The 16,983-nt window shown below is 43.9% G+C and overlaps 1 protein-coding gene across 2 annotated transcripts in view; it reads right to left on the minus strand.

The window, feature by feature from the left end:
* Positions 1 to 16,145, minus strand: part of LOC127000659 (protein PTHB1-like) — a 99,042-nt gene extending 82,897 nt beyond the window's left edge. For both annotated transcript variants that reach the window (XM_050864632.1, XM_050864630.1), the window contains exons 1-3: positions 15,979 to 16,145; positions 11,457 to 11,637; positions 9,381 to 9,493 (exon numbers count right to left, since the gene is read on the minus strand). In XM_050864632.1, the coding sequence (XP_050720589.1) occupies positions 9,381 to 9,493; positions 11,457 to 11,636 (293 nt within the window). In that variant the 5' untranslated portion in view covers position 11,637; positions 15,979 to 16,145. The remainder of the gene's footprint in view (positions 1 to 9,380; positions 9,494 to 11,456; positions 11,638 to 15,978) is intronic.
* Between the last annotated feature and the right edge of the window lie 838 nt (positions 16,146 to 16,983).

Raw genomic sequence — 16,983 nt, forward strand, 5'->3', positions numbered from 1 at the left:
GATATATATTTAAATAAGTAGCGGATGGTCGATAAGCCGATTTTATTATCAGCGATAAAGTATCGCGATAACTTATCGCGATAACGCCCAGCTATGGTAGTGGTAGTAATTGTAGTAGTAGTAGTAGTAAAAGTTGGTCCACTAGGGAGTTGGATGGTGTGGTGGAGCTAGGTTGTTCATAGTCCTGCTCCTGCTCCTGCATTTGATACTCCTATTATAATGGCTTCAACTACTGCTGCAGGACAAGACTTGCTGCCGTATATACTGCTGGCTACTTGTACTACTCTTTTGGGTGCCTCTACTGCCACTAGTGATACTAACTCTACTACCAGTATACTCATTCTATCATACATTACTAGTATACTCATTCTATCATATACTACTATTATACTCATTCTATCATATAGAGGGGTTGCACGTGACGTCATCATCAGCGATCAGCTGATCACTTCTCAGCTGCCCCGCAAAGGCCCGCCATTTTGGGAGGCAAATATCTACCGCAAGAGAGCTCCTCAGCTTTTCCCCGCCATGTTACTGTGTTGGTGTTTGTGTTAGTGGCCCATCTATTACTGTGTGGGTGGGTGTGTTAGTGTCCATCTGTTACTGTGTGGGTGGGTGTGTTAATGTCCATCTATTACTGTGTGGGTGTGTTAGTGTCCATCTATTACTGTGTGGGTGGGTGTGTTAGTGTCCATCTATTACTGTGTGGGTGGGTGTGTTAATGTCCATCTATTACTGTGTGGGTGTGTTAGTGTCCATCTATTACTGTGTGGGTGGGTGTTAGTGTCCATCTATTACTGTGTGGGTGGGTGTGTTAATGTCCATCTATTACTGTGTGGGTGTGTTAGTGTCCATCTATTACTGTGTGGGTGGGTGTGTTAGTGTCCATCTATTACTGTGTGGGTGGGTGTTAGTGTCCATCTATTACTGTGTGGGTGGGTGTGTTAGTGTCCATCTATTACTGTGTGGGTGGGTGTTAGTGTCCATCTATTACTGTGTGGGTGGGTGTGTTAGTGTCCATCTGTTACTGTGTGGGTGGGTGTGTTAGTGTCCATCTATTACTGTGTGGGTGTGTTAGTGTCCATCTATTACTGTGTGGGTGGGTGTTAGTGTCCATCTATTACTGTGTGGGTGGGTGTGTTAGTGTCCATCTGTTACTGTGTGGGTGGGTGTGTTAATGTCCATCTATTACTGTGTGGGTGTGTTAGTGTCCATCTATTACTGTGTGGGTGGGTGTGTTAGTGTCCATCTATTACTGTGTGAGTGGGTGTTAGTGTCCATCTATTACTGTGTGGGTGGGTGTTAGTGTCCATCTATTACTGTGTGGGTGGGTGTTAGTGTCCATCTATTACTGTGTGGGTGGGTGTGTTAGTGTCCATCTGTTACTGTGTGGGTGGGTGTGTTAGTGTCGCTCTAGTACTGTGGGGGTGGGTGTTAGTGTCCATCTATTACTGTGTGGGTGGGTGTGTTAGTGTCCATCTATTACTGTGTGGGTGGGTGTTAGTGTCCATCTATTACTGTGTGGGTGGGTGTGTTAGTGTCCATCTGTTACTGTGTGGGTGGGTGTGTTAGTGTCCATCTATTACTGTGTGGGTGGGTGTTAGTGTCCATCTATTACTGTGTGGGTGGGTGTTAGTGTCCATCTATTACTGTGTGGGTGGGTGTTAGTGTCCATCTATTACTGTGTGGGTGGGTGTTAGTGTCCATCTATTACTGTGTGGGTGGGTGTGTTAGTGTCCATCTATTACTGTGTGAGTGGGTGTGTTAGTGTCCATCTATTACTGTGTGAGTGGGTGTTAGTGTCCATCTATTACTGTGTGGGTGGGTGTTTGTGTCCATCTATTACTGTGTGGGTGGGTGTGTTAGTGTCCATCTATTACTGTGTGGGTGGGTGTGTTAGTGTCCATCTATTACTGTGTGGGTGGGTGTGTTAGTGTCCATCTATTACTGTGTGGGTGGGTGTGTTAGTGTCCATCTATTACTGTGTGGGTGGGTGTGTTAGTGTCCATCTATTACTGTGTGGGTGGGTGTGTTAGTGTCCATCTATTACTGTGTGGGTGGGTGTTAGTGTCCATCTATTACTGTGTGAGTGGGTGTGTTAGTGTCCATCTATTACTGTGTGAGTGGGTGTGTTAGTGTCCATCTATTACTGTGTGGGTGGGTGTGTTAGTGTCCATCTATTACTGTGTGGGTGGGTGTTAGTGTCCATCTATTACTGTGTGAGTGGGTGTGTTAGTGTCCATCTATTACTGTGTGAGTGGGTGTGTTAGTGTCCATCTATTACTGTGTGTGTGGGTGTTAGTGTCCATCTATTACTGTGTGTGGGTGTGTTAGTGTCCATCTATTACTGTGTGAGTGGGTGTGTTAGTGTCCATCTATTACTGTGTGGGTGGGTGTTAGTGTCCATCTATTACTGTGTGGGTGGGTGTGTTAGTGTCCATCTATTACTGTGTGGGTGGGTGTGTTAGTGTCCATCTATTACTGTGTGGGTGGGTGTGTTAGTGTCCATCTATTAATGTGTGGGTGGGTGTGTTAGTGTCCATCTATTACTGTGTGGGTGGGTGTGTTAGTGTCCATCTATTACTGTGTGGGTGGGTGTGTTAGTGTCCATCTCTTATTGTGTGGGTGGGTGTTAGTGTCCATCTATTACTGTGTGGGTGGGTGTGCTAGTGTCCATCTCTTATTGTGTGGGTGGGTGTGTAAGTGTCCAAATTGTCCAAACTGTCCTATCCATTCATACGCTGACGACTCCACTCTGCATTATTCAACTTTTTTCGACAGAAGACCTTCTCAACAGGAATTACAAGACTTCAGACTGGAGGCGGCAGAACGCTTAACCCCTTCACTCCGGCGACGCCGACGTCGGCATCCGACGGTGTCACCGAATGAAAAGGGTTAGTTCTCTTTTAAACCTCTTAAGGGGAAATGGAAGAGGATTAAGAGGAATTTAGAGGAGGATTGAGAGGTTTAGAAGAGGATTAATCCTCTTCAATTTCCTCTTGACCCTTTCCATACTGTGACGCCGATGTCTGCATCACAGATGGAAAGGGTTAACCTCAGACCTTGCAATCATTTCCGATTGGGGTAAAAGGAACCTTGTGTCCTTCAATGCCTCAAAAACCCAGTTTCTCCACCTATCAACTCGACACAACCTTCCAAACACCTATCCCTTATTCTTCGACAACATTCAGCTGTCACTTTCTTCAACACTAAACATCCTCAGTCTATCCTTAGCTCAAAATCTGAACTGGAATTTCACATCTCCTCTCTCACTAAATCAGCTTCCTCGAGGTTGGGCATTTTGTATCATCTCCGCCAGTTCTTCTCCCCCGCACAGATGCTTTCCATATATAAGGGCCTTGTCCGCCCTCGTATAGAGTATGCATCTCACGTGTGGGGGGGCTCCACTCACATAGCTCTCCTGGACAGAGTGGAGTCTAAGGCTCTTTGTCTCGTCAGCTCACCTCCTCATACTGACAGCCTTCTACCTTTTAAATTCTGTCGTCATGTTGCCTTTCTCTGTATCTTCTATCGATATTTTCATGCTGACTGCTCTTCTGAACTTGCTAACAGCATGCCTCCCCCCCTCCCGCAGCCCCGCCGCACACAACTTTCTACTCAAGCTCATCCCTATGCTGTCCAAACTCCTTAGGCTAGAGTTAACCAGTCATCCCCTTCACTGGTAAACTCTGAAACAGCCTTCCTTCGTTTGTATTTCCTCCTACCTATGACTTGACCTCTTTCAAGAAGAGTGTATCAAGACACCTCTCCACCCAAAATTGATCTCTTTTTTGGCCACTCTATACTATTCGCTGTATGGGAGCAACAGTTAGCGGGATCTTTTTGTTCTACATTTTCTTTTTATTGCCCTTGGGTTGCTCTCAGTGCTGTTAAAAAAAATAAAAAAATAAAATAAAATAAAAAAAGACGAAAAAAGGGGGTCCCAAGCTGGTAGCCAAGTAAGTTAAGACACTACTAATTGGCTTTTTGCAGGCCGGGCGTCTGACACGTGTCACCTAACTCACCAGTCTAGGTTCAGAAAATATTCCTATATTTTAACTTTGCACGTGTTACAAGAGTCAAATTTTATTGACACCATTGTATTAATTAAGCAGCGATTATACAACGATATGATTTTCAAAACCTGATGGGGTAAATAATATAGTAATTATGGTGATTTGAATTCAGAGAATAAGATTTAATGTTTATACCACTTTTTACACATTATTGCTATTTGCAGACATAATGGAATCAATTTTACTCAAATACAATCACACCTCGGTATATGAGTCTAATTCATTTCATAATTTTGCTCGCACATCAAAACACTCGTAAACCATAACTAATTTTCCCACTGAAATTAATGTAAATCCCATTAATGTGTCCCATATCTCAATAAGATTTTGTTTTAAAAATCATTTTAAATATTATTTTATACAAAATTAAAGTAATTTTACTAACAAATATCAATGATAAATAATATAAAACACAACTCAATGTGTTACTGTTGTTACGGAGACACCTGCAACCGCTAAATAGGCTTGAGGTGTAGGCTTTGCACCAGGGTTTAGCTGCTACAGTTTCCTTATTCTCAAGGCACTGGAACTATGTTCAACCATCAACATAAAGGTAACCTGACATATTGTCCAAGATGGAGGGTGAATGGGAGTCAGTCACGTCCAGGAGGGCATACAAGCTGCCGAGGCTCACACCCCGTTCCTGTTGCTAGCGCAGTATCCACCGTTCCTGTTTTCTTCTTTGCAGCACCATCCCTTTTAATCATCTTTCTGGGGGACATTGTTAAAGCACAAATGAAATTCGAAACGAGCGCACAGATGCTATCTCTACGAGTTTACAACGCGGACTGAGACTAGGGTTGCCAACTTGCCACCTTTTCCTTAACCCATAAAGTGTCAGAGACGTAAGAGATATGTCGCCCTCCTCCCATCCTTTTCCTGATAAATTACGTCCTCAGAACATCTCCATATACTGCTCTCATGCATTACACGCACTGTGTGTGCTGCCTCCTTGACCATGCTAACATGAATATTGTCTTTTTTTCCCTTTTATTAGTTTTCAATTTTGTAGTGGTTTCTGCTCCATTATTTGTGTGGTAGCTACCATTTGGCGCTGTGACCCCACTATTATGAACAGATTTTAATTTCCCTTACTTACTCTCCCCATTTCTAGTGTTTTTTGGTGCATGTTGTGTTGTGGTTGTGAAACCTTGTATGATATGAATTATGATATGGCTAGTAAGCCTAACCCTCCCCCTTCCTCCTGGCTTCACCAGCAGCAGGCAGTGGCTGTCAGTCATGGCAGGCTAGAGAAATTTTAGGGTTGCCACCTGCTCCTTAAAGTATGGATTCATTCTGTATTGGAGAATGGGATGTTGCGTTCCTTACTTTTTTATTAGCTCAAGGTGGCAGCCCTAACTGAGACTCAATTCCCATTGTTTTCCACTTTGAGCACTCTTGTCTTGCAGTGAACAAAGGGAACCACCGTTCACGTCTCCAACCTGTACAAAGAGACACTTCAGACCTCATCGAAAGACCGACTTGGTCGGCTAGGCTGACATCAGTCGATAGAGTTGGTCTATCGGCATCCTCCCCTCCCATTCACGAGGTGTCACCCAGCAAGGGTCTGTGGTCCCTCCTCGGAAAGACGTACGCGCTTGAACCTGACAACCTCCAAATAGACCATGTCTCCACCCTTGAGGTGGCAACAAATAATAATGAAAAGAGGAATGTACAGGCAGGATGCGCATATACCAAGTCACCACTTGTAAACCAAGGCATTTTTTGTGTTTTATTTTTGCTCATAAATCAAAACACTCATAAAGTAAGGCTTTTGTAAACCAAGGTATGGCTGTATTTGTTCTCCAATTTTTTATTTTTTTATTTTTTTTGTTTTACGTCGCGGCCTATTGCGCCAGTAGGCTTCTTCCCGGTGGAGCCTGATGGTCGGCCCAAGGCTTCTTCCCGGTGGAGCCTGATGGTCGGCCCAAGGCTTCTTCCCGGTGGGGCCTGATGGTCGGCCCAAGGCTTCTTCCCAGTGGGGCCTGATGGTCGGCCCAGCCCGTTCTGGCGCAGGTGAATGTTTATAGTGACGCTATCTTGCATTGGCTCATGCTGCCCTCCCGGAGCTCATCTTTAATCCTAGAATCTAGAGTCCGGGTTGATAGGTGGTCTTCTGGACAGCATGTGGGTAGATTTAAGCCACTCGGTGGCGGCTGAAAAATCGCAGCTTGGTGGCACCGGGCGGGGATTGAACTCTCGTCCTCCTGAACGCGGCGCCGTCACTCTGTCGACTCAGCCACCGCCTCCCCTTCAATTAGATGGTACTCCCAGGTTTTAGATATGGAGTAATGAGAGGAGGCAATGAAGAATGTCTAAAAAGCAGTATAAACAAGATGATATTTTCTGGTCTGCTCACTATATTTACTTAATTTTTTATTGAGTTCTGAGACCCATTTTAGAGTTGAAAAAACTACTATCTAACCCAATGATGTCAACAAAATTTGCCAAACTCATGGAATAAGTTAAAATATATGAATATTTTTAACTTCATAATAATAGTAATAATACAGTGAACCCTTGATATAACCAATTTCGGATATAATGGACAAGGTCAGAAATTCACGGGGACTGACCAAGGATATCTTTTGAACCAACTGCACCTGGTAACAACAACAGCATCTTCTAGCCACCTGGGCCTCCTCCCTTTATCTGCTGTCCCATCCTTGGGTTTCTGTAGTCTTTTTCAGCCCACCTGATGAAATATTTTTCTCCCTTTGGTTCCCATTTACGAAAAACATATTTACACCACAAAAAGTGTTATGCATCAATTCAGGATGAAAACATAATGGAAAATAGCCGTTTGTGAGTGTCGGTTCTGACACAGCTTAAGGGGGTTGTGAGGGTCAAAGCCCCCTTGTTAGGTAGGCTAGGTTAGAGATTAAGTTAGGTTTGGTTAGTTTGAATTTATTCAGCAAGCAGTGTGGGGCGGCGGAAATACGAAGTGTGGGACGGGACATGGCGGCGGCGTGTGTGGTCCAATTTGTGGGCTTATGTTGCGAGAAATACCTCCTTGCAGGAATACGTCGCACTGCTGTCCACCACACATGCGCAGTGGGGGAATACATAGCAGGAAAATATTAATTTACCTGGTTTTGTTCTAGCGTGTCCACTTCTAAGTGTGAGCGGTGAGTAAAATGAATAAACAGCAAGCAAGTTGAACCTCCCTCTGCGAGCTATTTTGTGACTGCGGTGTCGGGTGCAACAGGCATTGAAAAGTCAATCATTTAATGATATGTGACAGACACAATATCACATTATTTCATTCCACACTGAAAACTGCCAAAAAACAGTTTTGTCTGCCAATGCGAGATCGGAGCACTTGTAGAATTATACCCATGCCTGTAACAATATGGCCCCCCGGCAGGGCCCCACTGTTAACCTGGCAGACTCACTGCCTGGCAATCCATCGCCAAGTGTGCTGTGCAGCTATACAGACAACGTGCAGACAACATAAATAATAAAAAAAATATAACTACGTTTATAGGTTTATCGGTATCATTTTGTTTTTAAATTTCTGCAGCTTATACTGGACTTTCGGCATTAACGGACTAAGTTCCCTCACAATTAGTCCACTATATCAAGGGTTTACTGTAATAATAAACATAGTGACTAATAGGAACAGAAAATCCAGTTCAATACAAAATTTACAATAACTCTATGCACCAAAAAGAAGTACATACGTACATTAATACCGCGGTTTATGAGTGCCTTAGTTTACAAGCATTTTGATTTATGAGCAAAAAAAAAAATCACAAAAAATGCCTACGTTTATGAGCGGTGACTTGGTGTATGAGCATCCTGTTTGTACAAGTCGAAGACAAGAGCACAGGTATCCAGTGTTTGCCGCAGGACAGGAGTGCTCTGAGCGGAAAACAATGGGAATGGGGTATCAAGCTGCTGCCAAACTGGGCCTTTTCCCTCCAACTGCGTTGGTGGTAGACACAGCCAGCAACTCCAACTTTTCTGGGTGTGCGTCACATATGACCATGGTCGGTTGCCCGTATCCACAATGTGAACAAACCAGTCACCCTGTATCCACATAGTGCCATTTGCCAATGTAAGGACTGGTGTGGCTTGTGCTGCTGCTACTCAAACTATGGACTTGTTGCTAGAGATAACTGGAAGGAAGAAGCCGTTGTGAGAACCATCATGGCTTCATGGACGGGAGGACAGGAGTGTTTACCCAAACCAACAACTCGCTCCCGGTTGGCCGTGGGGGCAACTGTTGTTGCTCCTAGCTCCAATGGTTGGAGGAAAATGCCCAGTTAGACACCACCTTCAGTCTGCTTTGCACACTCGCAGAGGTAGTATCGCGCGCTCATGCCCACATACATTTATGCTCAACTGTGCAATCTTTGTGTTTTTAGTACTATGTATATTATTTATATATGTATTATATTATATTATTTATATTTATATTATTATACTATATTATAGTATTATTTATCATTGCTATTTGTTAGTAAAATTACTTTTATTCTGTATAAACCCTTTCACGCACCAAAAATTTAATAAATTTTTCTTTCCACTGCGACATCCGTCTGGGGCTCCCCTGGGGGTCTCGCGGAATGGCCAGACCATGCAGCGAAAATTTTATCGATTTCACCCACGAGTATTCTTTTTTCCTGGCATTATTTTATATCATTGGTTTTGGAAGAGATTATTCTGCCTTATGAAAGAAAAAAATATCAAGAAATGGAAATAAACAGCAAAGTTTACCGACTCTGAAAAATAAAAATTAAAGGGATGACAGTTGCGCTCACAGGCAGCCTGCTGAGAGGCAACTAAGCCACGGGCAATTATCACTTCAAATCCAATGGCACGAGAGTTGACAATTAGTTTATTTTATAGGTCTAGCTTGGATCTTTGAAGCAAAAAATTTTGACGTGACTCTGAAAAACAGTACTTTATTTTTGGCAAATTTTTAAAAGTTTTTGACGTGATTCGAGTCAAAAGCTCATGTAGACGATTCCATTTTGACGCGAATCGCGTCATGGTGCGTGAAAGGGTAAGTAATATGTAAAATGATTTTTGTTAAAATTTGTGATATGGGACACATTAATGGAGTTCCCATTAATTCAAATGGGGAAATTTGTTTTGGTTTATGAGTGTTATAATTTGAGAGCAAAATTCCGGAACAAAATAAACTTGTAAACCGAGGGATGACTATAAGATATATAAAAGAAGCAAATAATGTTAAATCTGAGCAATTTAATGAGGGAATCCTATGGAAAATTAACAAATAAACTTATAAAAAAGAACACGAATGAAGTAAATGAACATGATTGTATTGGTACTTACGAGACAAACTTTCCGGCGGCCAGTTGTATGATTGGGTAGTTTAGGGTCGTCTCTAAGAGGAGGTGGTCGGGACGGTAGCCAGACACCTCCTCCCCCTCCTCTGACCTGTGAGCCTGTGTGGACAGGGTGTGGAAAAGGATTTCAGCAACTTCTGTAATTGTTAATGCTGGGACTGAGAAAGCTACATGTTGTTCCCCACGGCTAGGAGTCATGTGTTGCTCCCAATGACTCTGATAGTGATACCAGGAATACCAACAGCTCTCTCCTTCTGAATGAGGTATATTTAGAGTTGCCAGCCAGTGGGTATTGGGTCACAGGGCTACGAAGCTTGAGCTATTCTTTCAATTATTGTAAAATATCTGTGTTTCTCTGGGGCTTGTAACAATTACACTTTAATATAATAAGTGACACTATTGTTGATAATAATGTAGCTGATCATTCTCTTTGTTTAATTTAATGGTGAACGAGAGAAAATATAAATGGTATCTGGCAGCTTCTCCTCATCCAAAATCGTTCTTGCATGAAAGCCCTGTGAAATCAAGCAGAAATGGGCTTTTTTTTTTAAATCTATGTACATTACAATACGTATTTGCTGAGTACCTGCCGTGGGTGTATCAGAGTCGCCTTCGGCGAATTTCATCAAAAACATTGGGAGTCAGGGCCGGTCAGGCATCTCGACAACCCCCTCCCCCCCAAAACTAGGAAGGCCAGGTGTTTGTGTCTCTGTGAGGTCACCAGCTTCCACTTCCAGCATATTATACTCCACCCTCAAGTGACTGCTGGTTGTTGTGAGAGATGAATCCTTGGGTGGATGCCTGCCACTACCAGGAGTGTGGGCAGGTCAAAGGTGATGCTGTTCAAGGCCAGGAGTTGTGGTTGGAGGGAAACACTATTGGACGGAAGCCAATGTTGCACACGGACAAAAAACAAAGGAGGCTCGCTTTCTGTCGAGATGCCTGGCGCACAAATGTTTTTGATAAATTTCGCCAAGGGCGACACTGATGCACCCAAAGCAGGTACTCGGCATGTAATGTAATGTAAATTATATTTTTTAAAAGCTAATTTCTGCTTGATTTCACAGGGCTTTCATGCAAGAATGACTGTAGATGAGGAAAGGCTGCCGGACAGCAATTATATTTTCTCTCGTTTACCAATAAATAAAACAACGAGAATGATCAGCTACATTTTTATTAACCATAGTGTCACTTATAATATTAAAGTGTAATTTTTGCAAGTCCCAGAGAAACATAGGTAATTTATGATAATTGAAAGAATAGCTCAAGGTTCGTGGGTCCTGTGACCCTATCGTTGGTGACACCTGCTAAGAATGAATATGCCTCATTCTGCAAGATCCAGGAGGCTGAAATTACATGTTCTTGGTACCAGCGACCAGAGCTGCAGTTCTGGGCTTGGTATAGCAATGGTGGAGGGGTAGCAAAAGATTTTGACCACATCCTTGTAGGAGCTGCCTCGTACAGGCCTACCGGCCTCTTGCAGACTCCTGCGTTCTTATGTTCTTATGTACTCATCGAAGGATGTTTCAGAAGTGCAGGGTTTCCTAGTGCTGAATTCTTTGCAACTGATCACAGGCTTATTATTGCAACACTCAAGCTCCATGTCAAGTCAAGAAGAATCTAATAAATGTAACCATACTGTGTTTCATCTTGAGAGACTGAAAGACTTGCCATGTGCTGAGTGTGCTCAAATCAGTTCAATGTGTTCATGGTATGAAAAAATGTGAACAGCAGACAGTTGCCTCATGTCCAACAGATGAGCAGAGAGGTCATGGGCTGAGTACTTTTAGCAGCTGTACATGGTGGACTCTCCGACCCTACACTTACAAACAGCAGATGCTGATCCACTCATTGATAACATCCCACCTCATGGCAAGGGCAGGGAGGCTGTGGCAAGGTTGTGGGGTGGGAAGGTGGTGTTGATAGCATAAATAAGAAGCCACAAGAAAACAAGTACAGTATCCATGTAAAAGTTGAACCCTTACCTGGTCTTAAAAGAAGGAATTAAAATATATATACAGTATATGTTATCATTATTAATAATATTATTGCACACACACACCTGAGGCAAGAAGACCCTGAGAGCACCAGAGAAGCCGCCAACCACAACCTTGACTCTGACTGGCTGTTCATTGTTTACGTTGGCCACCAGGAGGCTGCCCACGTCACACTCCTCCTCCTCCCCTGCGTTGGCCGACTCCACCACTGTCCCCCACCACTCTCGCGCCTTAAACAGCGACATCCTGAAGGGTAAAGAGCAGAAGAGAGGGTAAGAGGCAGGAGAAGGAGTAAAGAGGAAGAGCAGGGGATGAGCTGGAAGGGAAGAGCAGAAAAAGGGGTGCCAGGGAGGAGAAAAGTGAAGTGAGCTCTGATCTCCATCCAAGGGCACAATGCATTCAAGCTAGAAATCAAGCAAACAGGGTACTGGGTTTTATTTCAAGGAGCGTAAGCAACAGAAGTGCCGAAGTCTTCCTCGAACTATATTTAGCGTTAGACCTCATCTTGATTATGCGGTTCAGTTCTGGTCACCTTACTATAGAATGGATATAAAAATGTTAGAATCGGTGCAGAGGAGGATGAGTAAGATGATTCAAGGGTTACGAAACTTGCCATACGAGGAAAGACTCAAACAGTTAAACTTGCATTCTCTAGAAAGGCGAAGGGTGCGTCCAGACATGATCGAGGTTTATAAATGGATGAAGGGCTTTAATAAGTGGGATATCAATAAGGTTCTGTTGGTAAGAGAACCGGGTAGGGCACATAGTAATGGGTTTAAACTGGATAAATTCAGATTCAACTAGGACATAGGCAAAAATTGGTTTACTAACAGTGGTAGATGAGTGGAACAGGCTGAGCAGTCATGTGGTGAGTGCTAATACAATTGCCACATTCAAAAATAGATTAGATAAATTCATGGACAGTGATATTAGGTGGGGTTAGATTCACAGGAGCTTAGGTTCAAACGAGGTGCCTTGTACAGGCCTAGCGGCCTCTTGCAGACTCCTACATTCTTATGTTGTTCTTACGAAGGTTGAGGAAGAGGAGGAAAGAGTATAAGAGCAGGAAAAGGGGTGCCAGGGAGGAGAAGAGAGAAGTGAAGGTTGAGGAAGACCATAAAATTGACTTTGTATTCCTACCAAAACCCTTTCTGAGCAGTAAGGCAACAGATTGCATCAATAAAAACTAATGCAATAATATATTTTATTGATAAGTATGTGCCTTTTGAACTAGTATAAATAAATCTGAAATGACATTCATAACAAAACTAAGTCAGAACTGCACGTAAACTGACAATATCCAGCGACTGAAGTGATTGCTGAAACTGGACTTATTTTTAATACTTTTTACTACTACAAAGTGCAAAGCTACAGTCTACGGAGAATATTCACAAAAGTGTAGCCTACTAATTTTGAAATGCTGACTGCTTATTTCTGGACAAAATATGATGCTGTTTATTATGGAGATAGTATTTTCCTCCAGAAATCACTAAATGATTGACTTTTCAATGCCTTTTGTGCACCCGCCACCGCGGCCGCAAAATAGCTCGCAGAGAGGTTCCACTTGGGGGAGCCGTGGGAAATCGGGGTTTTTGGGTGGGGGAGCATATTTAAACTACTCCAACTGAACTTTACATAACCTAACCTCTAACAGGGGGGGCTTCTCCCCCCTCAACCCCCCATGGACCCCCCCCCACAAGTATGATGCGCCGGTAAAACTAGAGGAGTACAACAGAATGTGAGACCTTGGAAAGGTAATTATTCTCGTGGGGGCAATATTGGAGGCGCATAGTGAATATGCGACTAATTTCTGCAAGGAGGTATTTCTTGCAACACCGGCTGGACCGCTGCCACGGCCGCCGCCACATATGGGTGTGCTACGTTGTGCTTTAGTTCCATTAACATTTTTACATCACTATATCAATTTTCTTTCATTCTCTTTTCCGGAAGTCACTTGTTACTGCACTGAATTCAAGGACCAAAAAAAAAAATCCATGTTGTAAGTATTAACTTTGCCAGAGATGGCTATGCTTTCGTGAATATTATCCCCATCTACACAATGTCATTCATTAATTAACTCATTTATTGTAAGATTTCTTGGTATATTTTTAGGCCTGGCTTAGTCTTAATGTGTAGCGATGCTACGTAGCCATAACGTAAACATTGGCCTAAGGCAAGAACCTTCTCTTTTCTTTCATCGTCCGTCCTGTCACTTATCCTGAAATATGTTTCTATTATTTGTGGGGGTAAATCTTAAGAATCACCACTCCACCCCCTCCACCACCCCAGCCCCCCCAATCCCCCAAGACAAGCCTGGGGAACTGTGGGGAACCGGGGTATTGGGGGGGGGGGAGCCCATATCACTGAAAAATGGCCTTCCAAAATTTCCCTAGAAAAATCCCTAAATCAGGAAAAATTCCCTAGTCTCGAAAGTAAGGAAAATCCCTACCGTATACTCACATGCGTGGGCTAATCGCTAACCAAGCATACCATCGCTAACCAACCCAAAACAGCCCTGAGCCATGACTCAAGGTCATCCGGGACTCTGGCTGGACAGGCCCGGGCTATACCCGGCCCTCAGCACGGCAGCCGTTGGGCTGCGTGTTCTAAAAAAATAAATAACCACGCGTGGTGGACCTGGTCTCACATGCGTGGGCTAGTCGCTAACCAAGCATACCATCGCTAACCAAGCGTACCATCTCTAACCAAGCGTACCATCGCTAACCAAGCGTACCATCGCTAACCAAGCATACCAACGCTAACCAAGCGTACCATTGCTAACCAAGCATACCGTCGCTAACCAAACGTTTGTAGAAAAAAAATATATGAAGACCTAGTGATGCTTCATACGGTAGGTAATGAATGCGAGCTATTTTGCGGCAGTGGCGTCAGCTCGATTAATCCCTTTAGGGAGCTGTGGTTTTGGTGGTCGTTAGCTCAATTAATCCCTGTAGGGAACAGTGGTTTTGGTGGTGGACGGCCAAATCACTGAAAAATGGGCTTTCAATATGTCCCTACAAAAATCCCCAAAATCGGGAAAAATCCCTAGTCTCTAAAGAAAGGAAATTCCCTAACGTATACTCTTGTAATCTATTCCTATATAACGTAGTGGCATGGCGGTCTGGTGATGAGTGTAGGGCGTGTAATTGGATGGTCAGCGTAGTTGAACCCCCACCCCACCACCCCAATCGTAATCGAGCAACTCTTGGGAAATGTCATGTTTCATAATTACATATGGTACAATACTGACGGTTAACCCGTCCACTTCTTGTAAGTTGATGCTAGATAATTTTTACCGAGTAGTTTAAGGTACAAAATAAAACAGATTTGTGACAGCTGTCATCCAGATCGAAGTGACGCTCCTGCTGTTAACTGACGCGGGAGTGACCTACCGACTGCTACGTATGACCCTGGCCTCCATTTTACTCAAACTCCACTACAAGTATCGTGCATTGAACAATATCCGTTTGTTTTCTGACACGTGCTTGTCACACCATGTGACACGACACGCCCGTGTCTTTGTTGGACCCGGTACTGGGATAGTAATCGGTCCTTTTGTCAACCTACATGCACACCAATAAAGAGGTTAAATACTCAGTTAACACTTACCGAAAGGTAAAGTAGACTGATATTTTGAGGGAGTGAGTGTCGGGCCTTCCATGCATTATGGGGGCTTGAAAACAACTGACTTCAGGAACCCACCGTTAGGTGCCGCCGCTGATACCCTCGCGTAGTAGTATTTTACGAATGTATTAGAAAATACAAATAGCTGCGGCATTAGTTGCTTTGATATAGAGAAAAAAATAACGTAAAACTCTTAAAAGACCATTTTTTTGTCCGAAATTGTTATAATCCATGCGCATTTTGGATATTACTGACTTAGGAACTAGTTTGTAGGGTGCACTGCAAGGCAGGTATGAGGCTCAGTCTATGTATAGAGGCGGCTGTGAAACAATAACAATGGACTTAGAAAATCCAAGCCACCTAACTCTATAATTAAAGAGGCTTGCCCCCTGGCCCCTCCCCAAGGTAAAACGTATACGAAAATGCATTATAATGATAATTCTTTCACGTGCTAAATTGCTACGAATATTGGTTTGGAGTGGCTATTCTTAAGTTTTGCTGATCTAGTAAACAACACCCGATGAGCGGCGCAGACACCGTCACTCAAGCAATGATGCCAAGCCCGCGAGTCCACCCCTGAAGGAAAATCTCCTTGTGGAAAATCTCCTTGTGGAACAGACTTTTGCGAGAAAACTCTAAATCCACCTCAAAACGTTTCCTTCAGTCCCGTAGCTGTGCACCTCTGACAGTAGTCTCTTGTGAGGTACTCTGTCGGAGGCCTTCATAGTCACCTTACACGACATAAAGGTGTCCTCCATGGTGAGGCGGGTGTAGCCCTGAAATAGTACCATGAACTTTCTGAAGTACAATCCGAGGCACACAAAGGAACGACAGGGATCGATCCACTGGAATCTTCGGTGACAACATCGATGACAGCAACAAATGTGCCTCACAAACATTACTGAACAGGCTTGTTTTTATCAGATGCAAGCAACAGCAGCTCCAGCGTAATGCTGTACTCACTCGTGCTCCCGTCAGCCGCCAGCAGGTCCGCGGCGCCCCGACACGCCCGTCAGCAGGCCATCACGGGGCTGATAGTAGTAGTAGTAGTAGTAGTAGTAGTAGTAGTAGTTTGTTTACGCCGCAGGTATGTCTGGGTCCTGGCCTGGGGGGCGGGGCACTCAGCGAGGCCTTGCGTTGTTCGGGGATATTTCCTTGCAAATGGGGACTTTCCAGGGAGAGTTCGTCACGACAAAGCCATTTCTGGTCTCAAAACTGCGATACAGCGCCTAGCCAACGAGATATAAGCTTGTAAAGTGGCGGGGTCTCGTGAAATCTAACCAAATCTGAAAACCTATTTTCATTATTCGGGGCTATTTCCTTGCAAATGGGGATTTTCCTGCGAGTGTAAGTAACGGCAAAGCCATTTCTGGTTTCAAAATTGTGATACGACGCCTACCGGCCGCGATATTAGCTTATAGAGTTGGCGGTGTCTCGATCGTGTAGACTAGAGACCCTTGATAGAGAGAGTACCGTACCCTGTGTAAAAGGCAGCTGGGCGCCATTATTGGGCCCTCGAGCACCGCGCCGATTCTGAACTGCGGTATTAAAAATATCATTTTACCTGTTTTGGAAGCAGATTTGGCTACTTTTTAATGTAGCATTGCCTTGCTGCCTAGCCTTCGGCTGTAGGAACAGGCCACAGAGGGGATACAACATTTATAAACTTCCTGCAAGTCCACTGAGAAAACTGAGCTAGTTTTGCTAACAGTCAGTCGTCTTGGAAGGAAACCATCTCGTTGGTGTGTGTGTCTTGTGTAAGGAATTAGGTCAGTTAACCAGGGGATTAGAAAAATTAACTATTTCCCTTATTAGTCTCGAGGACTACAGGACTCCTCTAGGACGAACTTCAAGAGACCACTTCTTTTGAAACCCCTTCTAAAGATAAGTGCCCTCCTACAGTGACTACAAACAGGTATTACTATCAGGCCTGTTAGGATTATCGTTGTAACGCTGGGGGGTGCTTGC

The sequence above is a fragment of the Eriocheir sinensis genome, chromosome 19 (assembly GCF_024679095.1).
Source record: "Eriocheir sinensis breed Jianghai 21 chromosome 19, ASM2467909v1, whole genome shotgun sequence".
Lineage (NCBI taxonomy): Eukaryota > Metazoa > Arthropoda > Malacostraca > Decapoda > Varunidae > Eriocheir > Eriocheir sinensis.